This window comes from Lutzomyia longipalpis, chromosome 4 (assembly GCF_024334085.1).
Source record: "Lutzomyia longipalpis isolate SR_M1_2022 chromosome 4, ASM2433408v1".
NCBI classification, from domain to species: Eukaryota; Metazoa; Arthropoda; class Insecta; order Diptera; family Psychodidae; genus Lutzomyia; species Lutzomyia longipalpis.
In genome coordinates, this window is record NC_074710.1 from 2,537,522 (window position 1) to 2,552,149 (window position 14,628).

General features: G+C 37.3%; 3 protein-coding genes across 3 annotated transcripts in view; 2 read left to right on the top strand and 1 right to left on the bottom strand.

The window, feature by feature from the left end:
* LOC129795447 (mediator of RNA polymerase II transcription subunit 1) overlaps nt 1–14,628 on the bottom strand; it is a 1,235,552-nt gene that overhangs the window by 397,192 nt on the left and 823,732 nt on the right. The gene's annotated exons all lie outside the window — the stretch shown is intronic.
* LOC129795484 (pre-mRNA-splicing factor syf1 homolog) lies at nt 3–4,997 on the top strand. Its single transcript, XM_055836808.1, has 4 exons — nt 3–144; nt 229–1,804; nt 3,921–4,423; nt 4,498–4,997. Exons 1-4 carry the CDS (start codon nt 106–108, stop codon nt 4,948–4,950), a joined length of 2,571 nt encoding a protein of 856 aa, XP_055692783.1. The 5' UTR covers nt 3–105; the 3' UTR covers nt 4,951–4,997.
* LOC129794425 (odorant receptor 85b-like) lies at nt 7,274–8,575 on the top strand. Its single transcript, XM_055835177.1, has 4 exons — nt 7,274–7,506; nt 7,704–7,909; nt 7,970–8,445; nt 8,525–8,575. The coding sequence occupies exons 1-4, from the start codon at nt 7,274–7,276 to the stop codon at nt 8,573–8,575; spliced, it is 966 nt and encodes a 321-aa protein (XP_055691152.1).

A 14,628-nucleotide genomic window follows, 5' to 3' on the forward strand; every position in this document is an offset into this window, starting at 1 on the left:
CAAAACACTTCACGAATTTCCCACAACATTGTTGCTTTTGCATAGGAACGTTTGCGGGTTTTTGGTTCATTTTTTGTGTGTTTTTCCCGGCATTTTCCACGGAAAATGCAGCAAACAGAATCACTAAATATTGATCTTGAAGTTGTGAGTAGAATTTTTCTGTAAAACTCTGTTTTTGTGCAATTTTGTGGAGACTCTATTGGAATCTAACCTCACTTTCATTTTCAGGATGAAGAAGATGTTCCATTTGAGGAGGAAATCTTGCGAAATGCGTACTCCGTGAAGCACTGGCTGAGGTATATTGATCACAAGAAGAAAGCTCCACGGTATGGGGTTAATATTGTCTATGAGAGAGCTCTAAAGGAGCTTCCGGGCTCATATAAAATCTGGTACAATTACCTGAAGACACGCCGAAAGCAGGTTCGGGGGCGCTGTATTACGGATGCTGTTTTTGAGGAGGTTAACAATGCCTTTGAACGTTCCCTGGTGTTTATGCACAAAATGCCACGAATTTGGATGGATTATTGCACATTTATGACGATGCAGTGCAAAATAACGCGTACACGGCAGATCTTCGATAGAGCCCTTAGGGCACTACCAATTACCCAGCATCATCGTATTTGGCCACTCTACCTGGATTTTCTGCAGAGCTTCAATATCCCCGAGACAGCTGTAAGGGTGTATCGGCGGTATCTCAAACTATTTCCGGAGAATGCTGAGGAGTACATTGAGTACCTCACAAGTGTGGATCGTCTGGATGAGGCAGCGCAACAGTTGGCGAGTGTTGTGGATAATGAGAATTTTGTGTCAAAGCATGGGAAATCAAATCATCAGCTGTGGAATGAACTGTGTGAGCTTATAAGTAAGAATCCGGACAAGGTGCATTCCCTGAATGTTGATGCAATCATTCGGGGTGGGTTGAGGCGCTACACAGACCAATTGGGGCACCTATGGAATTCCCTGGCTGACTACTACGTCCGTAGTGGGCTGTTTGAACGTGCCAGAGACATCTACGAAGAAGCAATTCAGACAGTTACCACTGTGAGGGATTTTTCGCAGGTTTTCGATGCATATGCCCAATTTGAGGAGCTGAATCTCAAGAAATGGATGGAGGAGGCTTCGGAAAATCCCTCAGAGGACACCGATGTGAACATTGAGATTCGTTTTGCACGATTTGAGTATCTCATGGAGAGGCGTCTGTTGCTCCTGAATAGTGTGTTGTTGCGTCAGAATCCCCACAATGTCCCCGAATGGCATAAACGGGTGAAATTATTCGAGGGGAAACCCACGGAGATTATCAAAACCTTCACGGAGGCCGTGCAGACAGTTCAGCCACGCCTGGCTGTGGGGAAGATTCACACACTCTGGGTGGAATTTGCGAAATTCTACGAAGCCAATGGGCAGATTGAGGATGCGCGTGTGGTGATGGAGAAAGCCACGCAGGTGGACTATGTCAAAGTGGATGATTTGGCGTCGGTGTGGTGCGAATGGGCTGAAATGGAGATTCGTCAGGAGAACTTTGATGAAGCTCTCGCCATCATGCATCGTGCCACGGCTATGCCGAAGAAACGTGCTGCGTACCACGATGAGAAGGAACCCGTGCAGATGCGCGTGTACAAATCCCTCAAAGTTTGGTCAATGTACGCCGATCTCGAGGAATCCTTTGGCACCTACAAATCCTGCAAGGCGGTCTACGATAGAATCATTGATTTGCGAATTTGTACGCCGCAAATTATCATTAATTTTGGGATGTTCCTGGAGGAGCACAACTACTTCGAGGAAGCCTTCAGGGCATATGAGAAAGGTAAGTCTCTCTTTGGGAAATTTTTCTCTCATCTCTGTGTAAGTTTTCTTATTAGTCGGTATACCACAATCGTGGCCAACACCAAGTATTGTAATCATCGGAAAAACCGACCACCTCTCAAGAACGGTAACAAATAGAGACTTCGGGTTTAAAGTTTTCTATAGAAATGTGGGTGTAAAATTTCATTTTTTCGCATTTTTAAAATCCAAGATGGCCGCCGTCCGCCATTTTGAAATACCGTCAACCACTTCCCTTATAGCTAGAGGTCTGAAATTTTAGTATGTTGTAGGGCTCAGTGAGACGTTTTCATCAACAATTCATACTTGAAAATTGGTCAAGCGGTTTAACAAATATGGCCGCCTAAAGCAAAAAGTGTTTTTTCGATATAACTCGAGAACGGCTTGACCGATTTTGACCAACTTAGGTTCAAATGAAAGGTATTGAGAAGCTCTACAACTGTCTAGAACATTCGAAGTTCCAAAAATTGCCGCAAGAGGCGCTAAAATCGAAAATAAAAATTGCCTAACTTTAAGGGGCAATATCTCTGAACATATGACATCGTTTTCCTTTAAATTTTGATATGTTGTAGCTGGACTCAATATCTTTCACCAGTCCGAAAATGAAGAAAATCTATGACGCCGTTTAGAGCCATTTGAAAAATTCTTGAATTTGAAAAATTCTAAGAGCCATATCTCCTGCACTACTTGACCGATTTTGCTCATCTTAGAATCAAATAAAAAGTTTTGCAAAACTCTACAACTTTCTGAAACATCAGAAATCTCTAAAACTATTCCTTCAGGACAAAAAATGCTAAAAAGTGTTTTGATAAAACAAAAAGCCGCCATTTTGTGTTCTGGAGATGACCTTGATAAGTATCAAAATTTATCCCATATTCTAGCTTATTTTAAGACCTTTCCAAAACTAGTCAAGAAATTTCTGTAAGTGTTATAGAACCAGAGATATGACCATTTTTATCCATCAAATTGCCGAATTTTACAAAAAAAAATTAAAGGAATTTATGCAGGAGTATATGAAGGATGATCCTCTATCGCAGAACAATTTTAACCCATCTCATCTTGTAGGGGAACATAAAAAATAGAAGAATCGCGAGAGAAACTCCCCAATATCCACTGGGATCACATCGAAAAGTGCAGTGAAAGTACAGTCCGGGAAAACATAACCTCAATTTTGGAACACCATTGAAATGAATAGGAAGACCTTTTTGTGTTCGACCAGCGTGGCATCGGGACCTCTTGAGCTTCTTTATAACCTTCCCAACCTTTCCTGCCTACCCGGTTTAAGTTTTGAATGATTTTTGCAAATGATTTTTTGGAAGCATACCAAGAAGAGAAAAAAAACTCAACGACGGGAAGTCCGGAAAGACAGAAGTGAAGCAAAAATCATTCAAATCTTCATCCGGGTAGGCAGGAAAGGTTGGGAAGGTTATAAAGAAGCTCAAGAGGTCCCGGTGCCACGCTGGTCGAACACAATGGAGTTCCTCCTATTCATTTAAATGTTGTTCCCAAATTGAGGTTATGTTTTCCCGGACTGTACTTTCACTGCACTTTTCGATGTGATCCCAGTGGATATTGGGGAGTTTCTCTCGCGATTCTTCTATTTTTTATGTTTCCCTACAAGATGAGAAGGGTTAAAATTGTTCTGCGATAGAGGATCATCCTTCATATACCCGTGCATAAATTCCTTTGTCTACTAATTCTGCTCACAAATAGTATTACAACGCATAAATAAACTTCTTCACGTTGTGGGACACCAACTCTTATAACTGGACGCGTTATGAATGACTTAATATTTTAAGCGTGAGTGATGGTTCGTTTTTTTTCTCTGAAAGTTAAATTTCTTTCTTTTAAAGTTCCTAATTTGATAGAACCACGCAAGATTTTTTTTGTGGTTGAAATTCGATTCATTTCATTGTAGAAAAAAAACTCTCAAACCTCTTGGGCAAATTTTTGTATTCAATAGAGCATAAAAAATTTTAAAAAAAAATGTTTTTTTTTCTGGTTTGGTCAACCTCAAGAGAAAATTAATTTTTTAATAAGATTTTGCCTCATTTTGTTCTTTAAATAAAATAATCTTTTCCCATCATTCCTTCCTTAAGGTATTGCCCTATTTAAATGGCCCTACGTGTATGACATCTGGAACACGTACCTAACGAAATTCCTCCAGCGCTACGATGGGAGTAAATTGGAACGTGCACGAGATCTCTTTGAGCAATGCTTGGAGTTTTGTCCGCCGGAATTCGCCAAGTGCTTCTACCTGCTCTATGCGAAGCTCGAGGAGGAGCATGGGCTAGCGAGGAATGCCATGGCGGTGTATGAACGTGGAACTGGTGGTGTGGAAGCATCTGAGCAGGCGGCTATGTTTAATATCTACATCAAGAAGGCGGCTGAAATTTACGGACTCCCCCGGACGAGGCAGATCTACGAGAAGGCAATTGAGGTGTTGCCGGAGGAGAGTGCCCGGGAGATGTGTCAGCGTTTTGCGGAGATGGAAACGAAGCTGGGTGAAGTGGATAGAGCACGAGCAATCTATGCGCATTGCAGTCAAATGTGTGATCCACGTGTCACGATGGACTTTTGGAATGCCTGGAAGGAGTTTGAGGTGAGAGGAAGCACTAAAATGAGGCAAGAATTTAGTTCTAATTGTGATTTTCTCTCTCTCTCTCTCTAAAATAGGTACGTCATGGCAATGAGGACACAATGAGAGAGATGTTGCGTATCCGACGCTCCGTGCAGGCCACTTACAACACACAGGTGAATATGATGGCTGCTCAGATGACCAGCTCAGCTGTAGGGGGCACAGTGGCGGACTTGGCACCGGGTGCAAAGGACGGTATGCGTATGCTGGAGGCGAAGGCCATTGAGATGAATGCTGAGGGAGCAAAAAGCAATGGCGTGTCGACGGCAGCTGGTAGCAATATTATGTTCGTGCGCGGTGAGACGCAAGGGTTGCCACAGGGTGAGAAGGTGGTTAATCCCGATGAGATAGACATTGGGGAGGAGAGCGAGGAGGAGGAAGAGGGCGATGAAGATGGGGAGGAGGTTAATATTCCAATTCAGCAGAAATCAATTCCAGCCAAAGTGTTTGGTGGGCTCAAAAAGGACGACGAAGAGGAGGAAGAGAACTGAATTTGTGTATGTTGAGTGTTTCAAATAAAATTCTTCCTTTTTTGCAAGTATTCTTTTTTTTTTAACCCTTTAAGGTTTTTTGGGTCATACGCTGACCCAAACGTGAAACATTTTATTTTTTCAATTATTTATAAATGTAATTGTTTTTCCATGTTACAAATGCATCAAATTCACGCATAAGGGGCCAAAGAAGACGTTCTGAGTGAGAAAAGTCCTCTAAAAAATTTCATACAATAAAAATCGCGATAAAAGAGCGCATGTTTCAATGTTTTTATGTTTCACGTTGGACGTTAAAGGGTTAAATGTAATAAATGGATGCATCATCTAAAAATATTTCTGACAGTTAACCCTTTAACGTCCAACGTGAAACATAAAAACATTGAAACATGTGCTCTTTTATCGCGATTTTTATTCTATGAATTTTTTTAGAGGACTTTTCTCACTCAGAACGTCTTCTTTGGCCTCTTATGCGTGAATTTGATGCATTTGTAACATGGAAAAACAATTACATTCATAAATAATTGAAAAAATAAAATGTTTCACGTTTGGATTAGCGTATGACCCAAAAAACCTTAAAGGGTTAATTCAATCGAGAAGGAAAATTAGTTCAAGTAGGAAAGATACACGTTTGATGCTAGAAACTGATGCAAATGCATGTTTAACAATAAAAATATTTTCCATCTACAATGAAAATTCCTCCCTCCTATTTTTGCCTCCATTTGTAGCGAGAAAGTGATAAAGTACGACAGGAAATTGTATTAGAGATGATGTAGGTCTAGGACATGCGGAGTCTGTCGCCATTCGCACAATGTAGGCCGGTGGTGGTGAGAAATGGGAGCAAGAATTGCGTGGGGGAGGAATTTTGGCGTGCAGAATAATGCGCTTATTAAAGTTTTTTTTGCCACATAAACTGGGGCAAATTCCACAATCATGCAAAGAGAACTTTTTGTGCCCACAATTGGGGCACATCTTGCGTTAGAAATTATTATGATTGTTAGATAAGATGAATATCGTGGAATTATTTGCAAATTATCCTATTTAGTTTTTTTTAGTGTTGTGTTCTGTTTTTTATACTTTCAATGTTAAAGTTATTGAAGTTCGCAGAATCTTAAAAAAAAAAGAAATTGACGAAATTTTTTAGTCGCAGAAAGTAATTAAACAGGGCTTATGTGTTTTGCCAATAATTGATCAATTATTGAGCTCAATATTGAGTCAATTGAGGCCGCATAGTTGGACAACTATTGCACAATCAGATTGATAAACAATATTTGGTCAATAGTTGATCAATATTGATTGAGTTATAGTTGACTCAATATTGATGGCATCAATATGATCAATAATAGAGCAATCAGAATTGACCAGAGATTGATCAATAATTGACCAATGATTTATCAATTGATTGACGGGCGCAATTGATTTATCAATTATTGATTAATCTGATTGATTCAATCATGATTGAACATTTGTTGGCACAATCATTTGTTTATTGGGCACACTAGGGAGCGATTCTGTAAAAAATCTTTCATTTTCTTTTCTTACAATTTAAAAGTTTTTAGATTTTGACAGATGACATTTTGATTTATAAGATTTTTCATAGAACACTAAAAATTTTATAAACTGACAAATTTTAATAAGTAGAAAAGATTATTTTTATAAAATCTACCCCAAAATTGGAAATTTCTTTCCTCTTATCTTTCTTTTCCAACTACTACACTGGGGCGGTACGCTTACGTCAATATCTCATTCAAATGAATATTTTCATGGAAAAATATGGACAACATAGTTACACACAATATGGGTAAAACATTTAATTTTTCATTAGACACCGAATAATTTATGACTTCAAATCAACACCTTGTTGCGTGACTCCCCCAGAGCAATTAGGAAGCCTATTAAATTTGTCCCATTAGACTTAATAATATTTTGTAATATTTAAAATACATCACCTTCACGAATGTTTGGACATTGTTGTAAAAATCTTTGGAATTTTCTTCATGAAAAATCCTTGAATGCAATAAATTGACATGAAGTGTTGCAAAGAAAGGGATTTTCTTACAAATAAAAGGAACTCTGCAGGAAAAATCACTTAAACGGAAGCTTTTCTCGGGTGAAGTTTGAGACTTTTTTTGCAAAAGAAAAAAAAATGGCAAATCTGCGGGAAGAGTACAGGAGTTTAAGAAGAATTCTCAGTGTTTGCATTACGTTTATGACCTACAGCATCTATTCTAAGAGCTATGTAGTGAAAATTGTGGTGATGTCATTGGCATCTTATCTTCATTTATGCTACATTTCGACGGTTTATTTTGGATTTACTGAGCTGAGCATGGATTGGACAAAGGGAGAGGTTTTCTTAACACTTTTGTACTTCATGACGGCCGTTGGGATTATTCAGATGCTAATCAAGTCCTACATTTCGACTTACTGCTACACACAATACACGGAGTTGGTTAATTGGATTAGGAGTCAATATATGGAGATCAGTGTTCAAGGGTTAATGAGAGAAATTGTCGAAAAGAACGTCCATTCAGCCCTCAAGCAATCTAAATTGATTGTAATGTGAGTAAAAGTTTGTAAAGTTGAATTTTATTTAAATTGAATCGGAAGGTATGAAGATCTCAGATTTCAAATTCACAAAAAACAGTTTAAAAATTTAAACCAAGATAGAACCATGACGCAAGCCGAAACAAGACGACGCAAGCCTTTGGATATATATGTAATTTAAACGATTTAAGCTTTATTTCTGCAACATTTAGGATGTACATTATGGTATTTGCAATGGCTCCACTTGGTTACATGCTAACAGTCATTATCAGAGAAGGATTTCATGCAGTTATCATTATACCTTTCATCCCCTACGATCATCCAAATGCTAGAGCTATCTACTACAGCGTAGAATTTCCTTACACACTTATGGCGGGACTTTTGAGTGGAATAGGCGATTCTACAATCATAATTTCAGGTTTGCACAAAAGGACGCGCGTCAAGTTCACACCATAACCTCACTTTTGTACACTTTCAGGAATCCACGCCATGAAGGCCATCGACACCATTAATGAATTAATTGCATTAATGGACAACAAGGAGATGGCAAATCAGTGCTCAAATCTTCTTATTGTCATCCACAAGAAGCATGCCGAAATCATAAAGATTCTCTCAACACTTAACGAAATTATGTACTCTGTGTCACTCATTCAGCTCTTCACGAGTACCTTTATGTTCTTGGTACTCTTCACGTCAGCACGGACACAACCCATGGAAATTGTTTTTTACCTCTTTATGCTGTGCGTGGTGTCACAACTTTTCCTCCTTTGCGCCTTTGGGGAGGTAATTTTTTCAAAAACTGAAGCAATTTTCACCCAACTCTACCTCACAAAGTGGTACGATATGGGCTTGAGTAATCAGAGAATAATCCTCATGATGATGCGTATGGCAGAGCAACCGTATGGCTTGAAAGCCGGTGGGATGTACGACATAAACATGTACACCTTTATTCAGGTAAAAAGAGAACGTTTTTTTTTATTTAATCAATTTTGTGGAAACTTATGGGCTCTTTTCTTGCCTATATACTTTGCAGATTGTAAAAATGGCCATTTCCTATTGTGCCATCATCATTACGCTTGCCTAAACAGGAAGAGAATTATTTCTAAAGCTTAAAAAAATTCACAGCAGCTTTATTCACTGAAAATTAATTTATAATTGATTATTTTTAATTAATATTTTTCAATAAAGTCACCAAAAGCACCATAATTCATTCATTTTGAGGTTACTGAAATGGAATGAAATGAATTGAATTGATAAAATCTATAAAATTGCATGATATTGTTTCAACGAGATAGGTATGTTATCATGAAAATAGTCATTTGCTTCAGTTCAGTTTGATTTGCTTTATTGATTTTTAACTCAAAATAAACAGTTTGAGGTGGAGGCGCCTGGTAGTTAGTTGATATAGGCTTTGGTAAAGGATTAATTCGTCTTCGATTCGATTCATCCAATGATTTTTTTTAAATTTAACAAATGGAATTCCTTTTTGCCCCATTTGACGATAAATTAACCTCCAGAATCATAAACAGAAGGTTCAAACTTGATGATTAATCTTTCCCTTGCACAGTTTAATCTAATATAAATCATTTCTCCCATTGAAAAAAAAATAAATTTAATACATATAATTTTAATTATTATTTTCAAACCTCACGTTCTGTTTCTGGAATGCAAATGGAATTTATCCTTGCTACGTGATCTCCTTCACAAATGAGGGGTACACGCATGGGTTTAACTTGCAGATGGGAAATAAATTGAGACCACATTGCCCTAATTAGAAAAGCAAATTAGATCACCTAAAAATACACACACAAAGGCCAAGAAAGAAATTTTATTTTCAATCGAAAAAAAATCCATTTGGAATTTTTTTTCTTCTAATATTTGGTGCGCAGAATGATTTTGATGGAGGGCAAAATAGTGAAAGATCATCATTCAAGTGTGGATCTCTCGCTAAATTGGCATGATGACCACACACACTGGAGAGCAAATGAGCCGGAAATAATAAATATCCGACGTTCTCAATCCGCAATCATAGAATTTATTCTCTGGGATCTAACGAGACCAAATAATAATTGTAAATTGCACTTGATTGCGTAAGAGAGAGCACTATAAAGTGAATTATTAGTGTTTGTTTTAGGATGACTCCCAATAACACAACTAAGACTTACCAAATCACGCAATTAGTTGGTATACCACAATCGTGGCATACCAAGTATTGTAATCGTCGGAAAAACCGACCACTTCAGATCGGGCTCAAACTTGGTATGAGCACGTTTTAGACATCCCACATTATGAAAATGGTGGTGGAAAATTTTTGATCCGGCCGGCCTGCCGTCCTGCCGTCCTGCCGTCCGGGACTCTAAACTTTGCCTTATATCTCGAGAACGGTGAGAGATAGAGCCTTCAGGTTTGAAGTTTTCTATAGAAATGTGGGTGTAAAATTTAATTTTTTTGCATTTTCAAAATCCAAGATGGCCGCCATCCGCCATTTTGAAATACTGTCAACCAGTTTCCTTATAGCTAGAGGTCTGAAACTTTAGTATGTTGTAGTGCTCAGTGAGATGTTTTCATCGATAACTCATACTTGAAAATCGGTCAAGCGGTTAAGCAAATATGGCGGTCTAAAGCAAAAAGTGTTTTTTCGATATAACTCGAGAACGGCTTGACCGATTTTGACCGTCTTGGTATCAAATGAAAGGTTTCAAGAAGCTCTACAACTGTCTAAAACATTCCTAGTTCCAAAAATATCCGCAAGAGGCGCTAAAATCAAAAACAAAAATTGCCTAACTTTAAAGGGCAATATCTCCGAATCCCCATCATCGATTTCTTTTAAATTTTGATATGTTGTAGCCTAAGTCAATATCTTTCACCAGTCCGAAAATGAAGAAAATCTATGTCGCCGTTTAGAAGATATAGCCATTTGAAAAATTCTTGAATTTGAAAAGTTGTAAGAGCCATATCTCCTGAACCGCTTGCCCGATTTTGCTCATCTTGGTATTAAATTAAAGGTTTTGCAATTCTCTACAACTTTCTAGAACATCAGAAACCTCTAGAACCATTTCTTGAGGACAAAAAGTGCAAAAAACTGTTTTGGTGAAACAAAAAACCGCCATTTTTGTTCTAGATGTGACTTTGAAAATTATTGAAATTTATGTCAATTTATAGCCTATTTTAATACCTTTCCAAAACTAGTCAAGAATTTTCTATAGGTCTTATAGAACTTCAGATATGAGCATTTTTATCTTTCATATTGATGAATTTCATAAAAAAAATCAACTTTGCCTACTAATCCTACTTACAAATTAAATTACAACGCATAGACTGACCCATCCGCGTTGTGGTATACCAACTCTAATAACTGGACGCGTTATGATTGACTTTCAATTAGATCACCACGCGATTATCTTGCGCGATCTCCAGATCTCCTCCACACAGCCTGCTGTTGCGCATTTGGGTCAAAGTGAGCTCATCAAATGCACCATAAAAGCCACCACCGGCTATCTATTTCGTCGCACTTTGCATGGAAGCGAGTGAAAGAATAATTCATTATTTTCATTCCCCGCATTGTGGATCAATTTGGAAAATGGAAAGGAAGCAACGTGCCGAAAATTGTCCGTAATCGCACTTTAGAGTTCATTGTGGTAAATTCGCGCGCGCGCGCGCTTTGTACATAGTCCAAGATCAGCGTGTCAAGGTTGCGTGAGGCGCTTAGTTTGCATTTTCCGTTGACACTGATCTTAAATTGTGGACCTATTGTGTTGGACCTTTCTCACAGGTCGGCAACGTAATTTGCATAAATCCTGCATTAAAATTTATTATTTGTTTATTTTACAACCAGCCACTGCCACAAAGCGGCATAAACTATCCGAGTGATGAATGGACTGAAGATGGGTTGAGAGTAGCTATAATTAGTTTATTTTATTTTCTCATATTGATAAAATCACGATCATTATGATATATAGGGAGAGTCATTTAATATGAAATATTGCATAAAAAAGGAATTTGACTAATTATTATTCTTAAGATTTATAGCTTAAAAAATAAATAGTTTTTGGTATATATTCTGTAAATAAAATGGATGAAAATTTGATGAAAAATTGAACTCAATATACTGACCAAATAAACTGAAATAAGGAGCAAAAGTTGTACAAAAATGGAACAAAATTTGAGGCATATTTTCAAAATTAAAAATAATTTATAATTGCATCCCAGGGACTGAAAAAAAAATCTCAGGACTTTTAATATGAATTAAAAGAATCTTAACTTCAGTTCTAATCTTCACCATCTTAAGATCGATTCTTTTGACTCATTCGTGGACGAAATTTAAATAGGTCCGGTCAGTTTTTGCTGGATTTTGGTTAGAAGATTGGGAAACCTCGAAAGCCTGAACCAAAATCAACCACAAAGTATATCCTATACGATGGAATATGTTCTAATTATCCAGATTTTGGTTCAGTTTTCCTATTCCTCTAATCAAAATCAGGCAAAAACTGACTGGACTTATTTAAATTTCGTCTACTTGCAGCAGGATTAGATTTTAATCTCGAAATAGTGAAACTAATGGGATTTTTATCAGATAGCTCAAGCTCAATCACCCCAATTTGATTGGGAAATTGTTCATGAACAAATTCTGAGCTGATCATTAGGTTAAATTCGTTAAATTTCATTTAACCCTTGGAGGACCCGATATTTCTAACCTTAAACTTTGACCTTAATTTTTTTAATAAAGGAAAATGTTTTCGCAAGTTTTCTTTTAACAAACTTGAAGTACTTGAACTATCTTTACTAATGTAAATGTAGAATTTATCCAATGTGCTAAAAAGAATTTATTTTTTAACGATTTGCAAAATCAATTTGGCTATGGTGGCCAGCAAAATCCTCTTCTAGGGTTAATTCTACTGCACTATTTTGTTTTTTTTTTAAATTCTAACTTACAAGCTCTTACAAAATTACAATGGAGGCGCCTGGTGTAATATTAAAAAAATCCTCTCATGCTCGTGTAGATTGAACTTTCACTTTTTGGGAAATAAAAACGAAACGTTAGAAAAGCCTATCGTTTGAACTCTAACCTCCCAATTTTAATTACATAAATCATCGCGATATCAAATGCGACCTCATCTCTCCGATGGAGACCTCGCGAGACAGATACATACATGCAATTGAATCATCGTTATTATGGGGTAAAATAAACAAACTCTCGCGTACGTGAGTCAGCTCATAATCTGTAGATTTTACGCCACTCTCTGGAAAAACAGCATTTAATGAAAATACTTTGCGTGCGATAAAAGCCCGTTGCAGTTGATGAGATTTCTATTAAAAGAGTCTGACAAAATATTTACCAAGCTCCTCTTGTCAAGTTAATTTTAAGTTCTTTTTTTTTTGGTTTGAGGAATGAGAGCTTTTTCCATGACTTTTTGGTCGGTCTGCTGACACTTTTGGGGTGGTGTTAAATACACTGCTGCTGCTGGTGCGACTGATGCATAAGAGAGTGCATTGTCGTGACTGGATGTGTCTCCAGTGAGACGAAAAATTTGCAAAGTCATAAATATGCTAAAATGCTGCTAAAGGGAATTTCCAATAAATCAAAAAGAAAATATTTCCCATTATGGCACGGAGATTTTATGATAATCCACGCGCCACACGGACGTCCTTTGCGTCAATCTCTGGGGCCATTCAGTGTACACAGAAGCATAATTTATAGGTAGCACTTTGTGGAAAGAATCCCGCATCACTCCATGCTCAATATACATAATTTCTCATGTTGACGGAGGCATTTCATCAAGCACTGCCACAGATTAGGCATCTCAATAACCAAGTTGAGAGAATGCTGGAGAAATATTTGCCACACACACGTTTTTTTTTTGCTCTCTTTTGGTATGTCCGCATTGTGAGACAATTAGCTTTTATCTGATATGTGCGAAAGAACCTCATTGTGGCTCGACAGCATAAACACATTGCGAAGGAGATGAAGTTATGAGGATATTCAGTGTGTGCAGCGACCACGAGACGCCACCATTCAATCGATTTGTCTATGAAAATATCATGAAAGTTTTTCCAAGAAGTTACCCTCGCAATGAAAATTAAATTGTACCGCCTCATACAACCCTGATGGAGTTATATAGAGGGCAAAATTAGAATAAATGTAGGTGAGCTCTCTCAGCAATATAGGAAAAGCTATAAATACAGAAAAACTACATGGTGGCAGGTATTTTATATTAGGAAATTTTTACGACATCTCCTGTTGAAATAGGCGGAAGCGTGCGCTGTTTTAATGAGCTATTCTTTCTATGCTCTTAACAAAATTAATAAAATTGTTCTATTAATTTTTAGTTTCAGTTGCCACGTTCATTTAAATACTTGGATTGGATTAATCGATAATTAATAAATTCTTTAATATCTCGCCTATTGATCTGCAGAGGATTTCTAAGTAATGAAGCTTTTTCTAATCTTTTTGGGGCTCCTTTTGTAAGAATTATTCAAAAATAGATAATTTAATTGAATCATAATAATAAAACATATCGTTGAAGCCATCAAATAAAAAATCCCTAATTTTTCTTTTTTTTTTTTTGAATATTTGCCAACAACCATAACTACCCTCGTCTTTCTTTATTTTCCACAACTGACCCCTTGGGAAGTATTCCAAGGGACAAAATTAATAGCATAACGAACTATTACGATAAGCCTTATTACTTAGGGGGGAAAGATGGTTAAGAAATTAGGGGTTTGTTCTATATAAAATAAAATGAGATAAATTGTGCTTACCTTGCAATTTATTTGGCTGCATCTCAAGGAAATGTCTCAATACCTTTCGCGCTAATTTCTCTTCTCATTTAATAAGGTTTTCCTCCACCTTTCTTCAGCTAATTATGAATTCTCTTTAGGCGAGAACACTTTTTTTTCAATCACAATTCAAATTCGACACTCTTGTTAACAAAAATATTTTGTCGCGCGTTCCCATAACACACAAATTATCCCATCTGTGCGTTCGTGAAGTGTTTTGTGGCAGTTAATTAAAATATTGCGATAGGGCGCTGAAATGGAAGTGTTGCGTCTCACTAAGAGTGACAGAAATATTCCTCGCACTTCATCCTACATCAGACATCCCATTGTGCCAACAAATTGACCTTAATATGGGCGGGA

Bases quoted from the DNA above. Each gene is read 5' to 3' on its own strand.
- LOC129795484 (XM_055836808.1), top strand. From the start codon at position 106: ATGCAGCAAACAGAATCACTAAATATTGATCTTGAAGTT. The intron at 145-228 runs GTGAGTAGAATT...TTTCATTTTCAG, and splicing joins TAAATATTGATCTTGAAGTT to GATGAAGAAGATGTTCCATT. The intron at 4,424-4,497 runs GTGAGAGGAAGC...TCTCTAAAATAG, and splicing joins ATGCCTGGAAGGAGTTTGAG to GTACGTCATGGCAATGAGGA.
- LOC129794425 (XM_055835177.1), top strand. From the start codon at position 7,274: ATGGATTGGACAAAGGGAGAGGTTTTCTTAACACTTTTGTACTTCATG. The intron at 7,507-7,703 runs GTGAGTAAAAGT...TGCAACATTTAG, and splicing joins CAATCTAAATTGATTGTAAT to GATGTACATTATGGTATTTG. The intron at 7,910-7,969 runs GTTTGCACAAAA...GTACACTTTCAG, and splicing joins TTCTACAATCATAATTTCAG to GAATCCACGCCATGAAGGCC.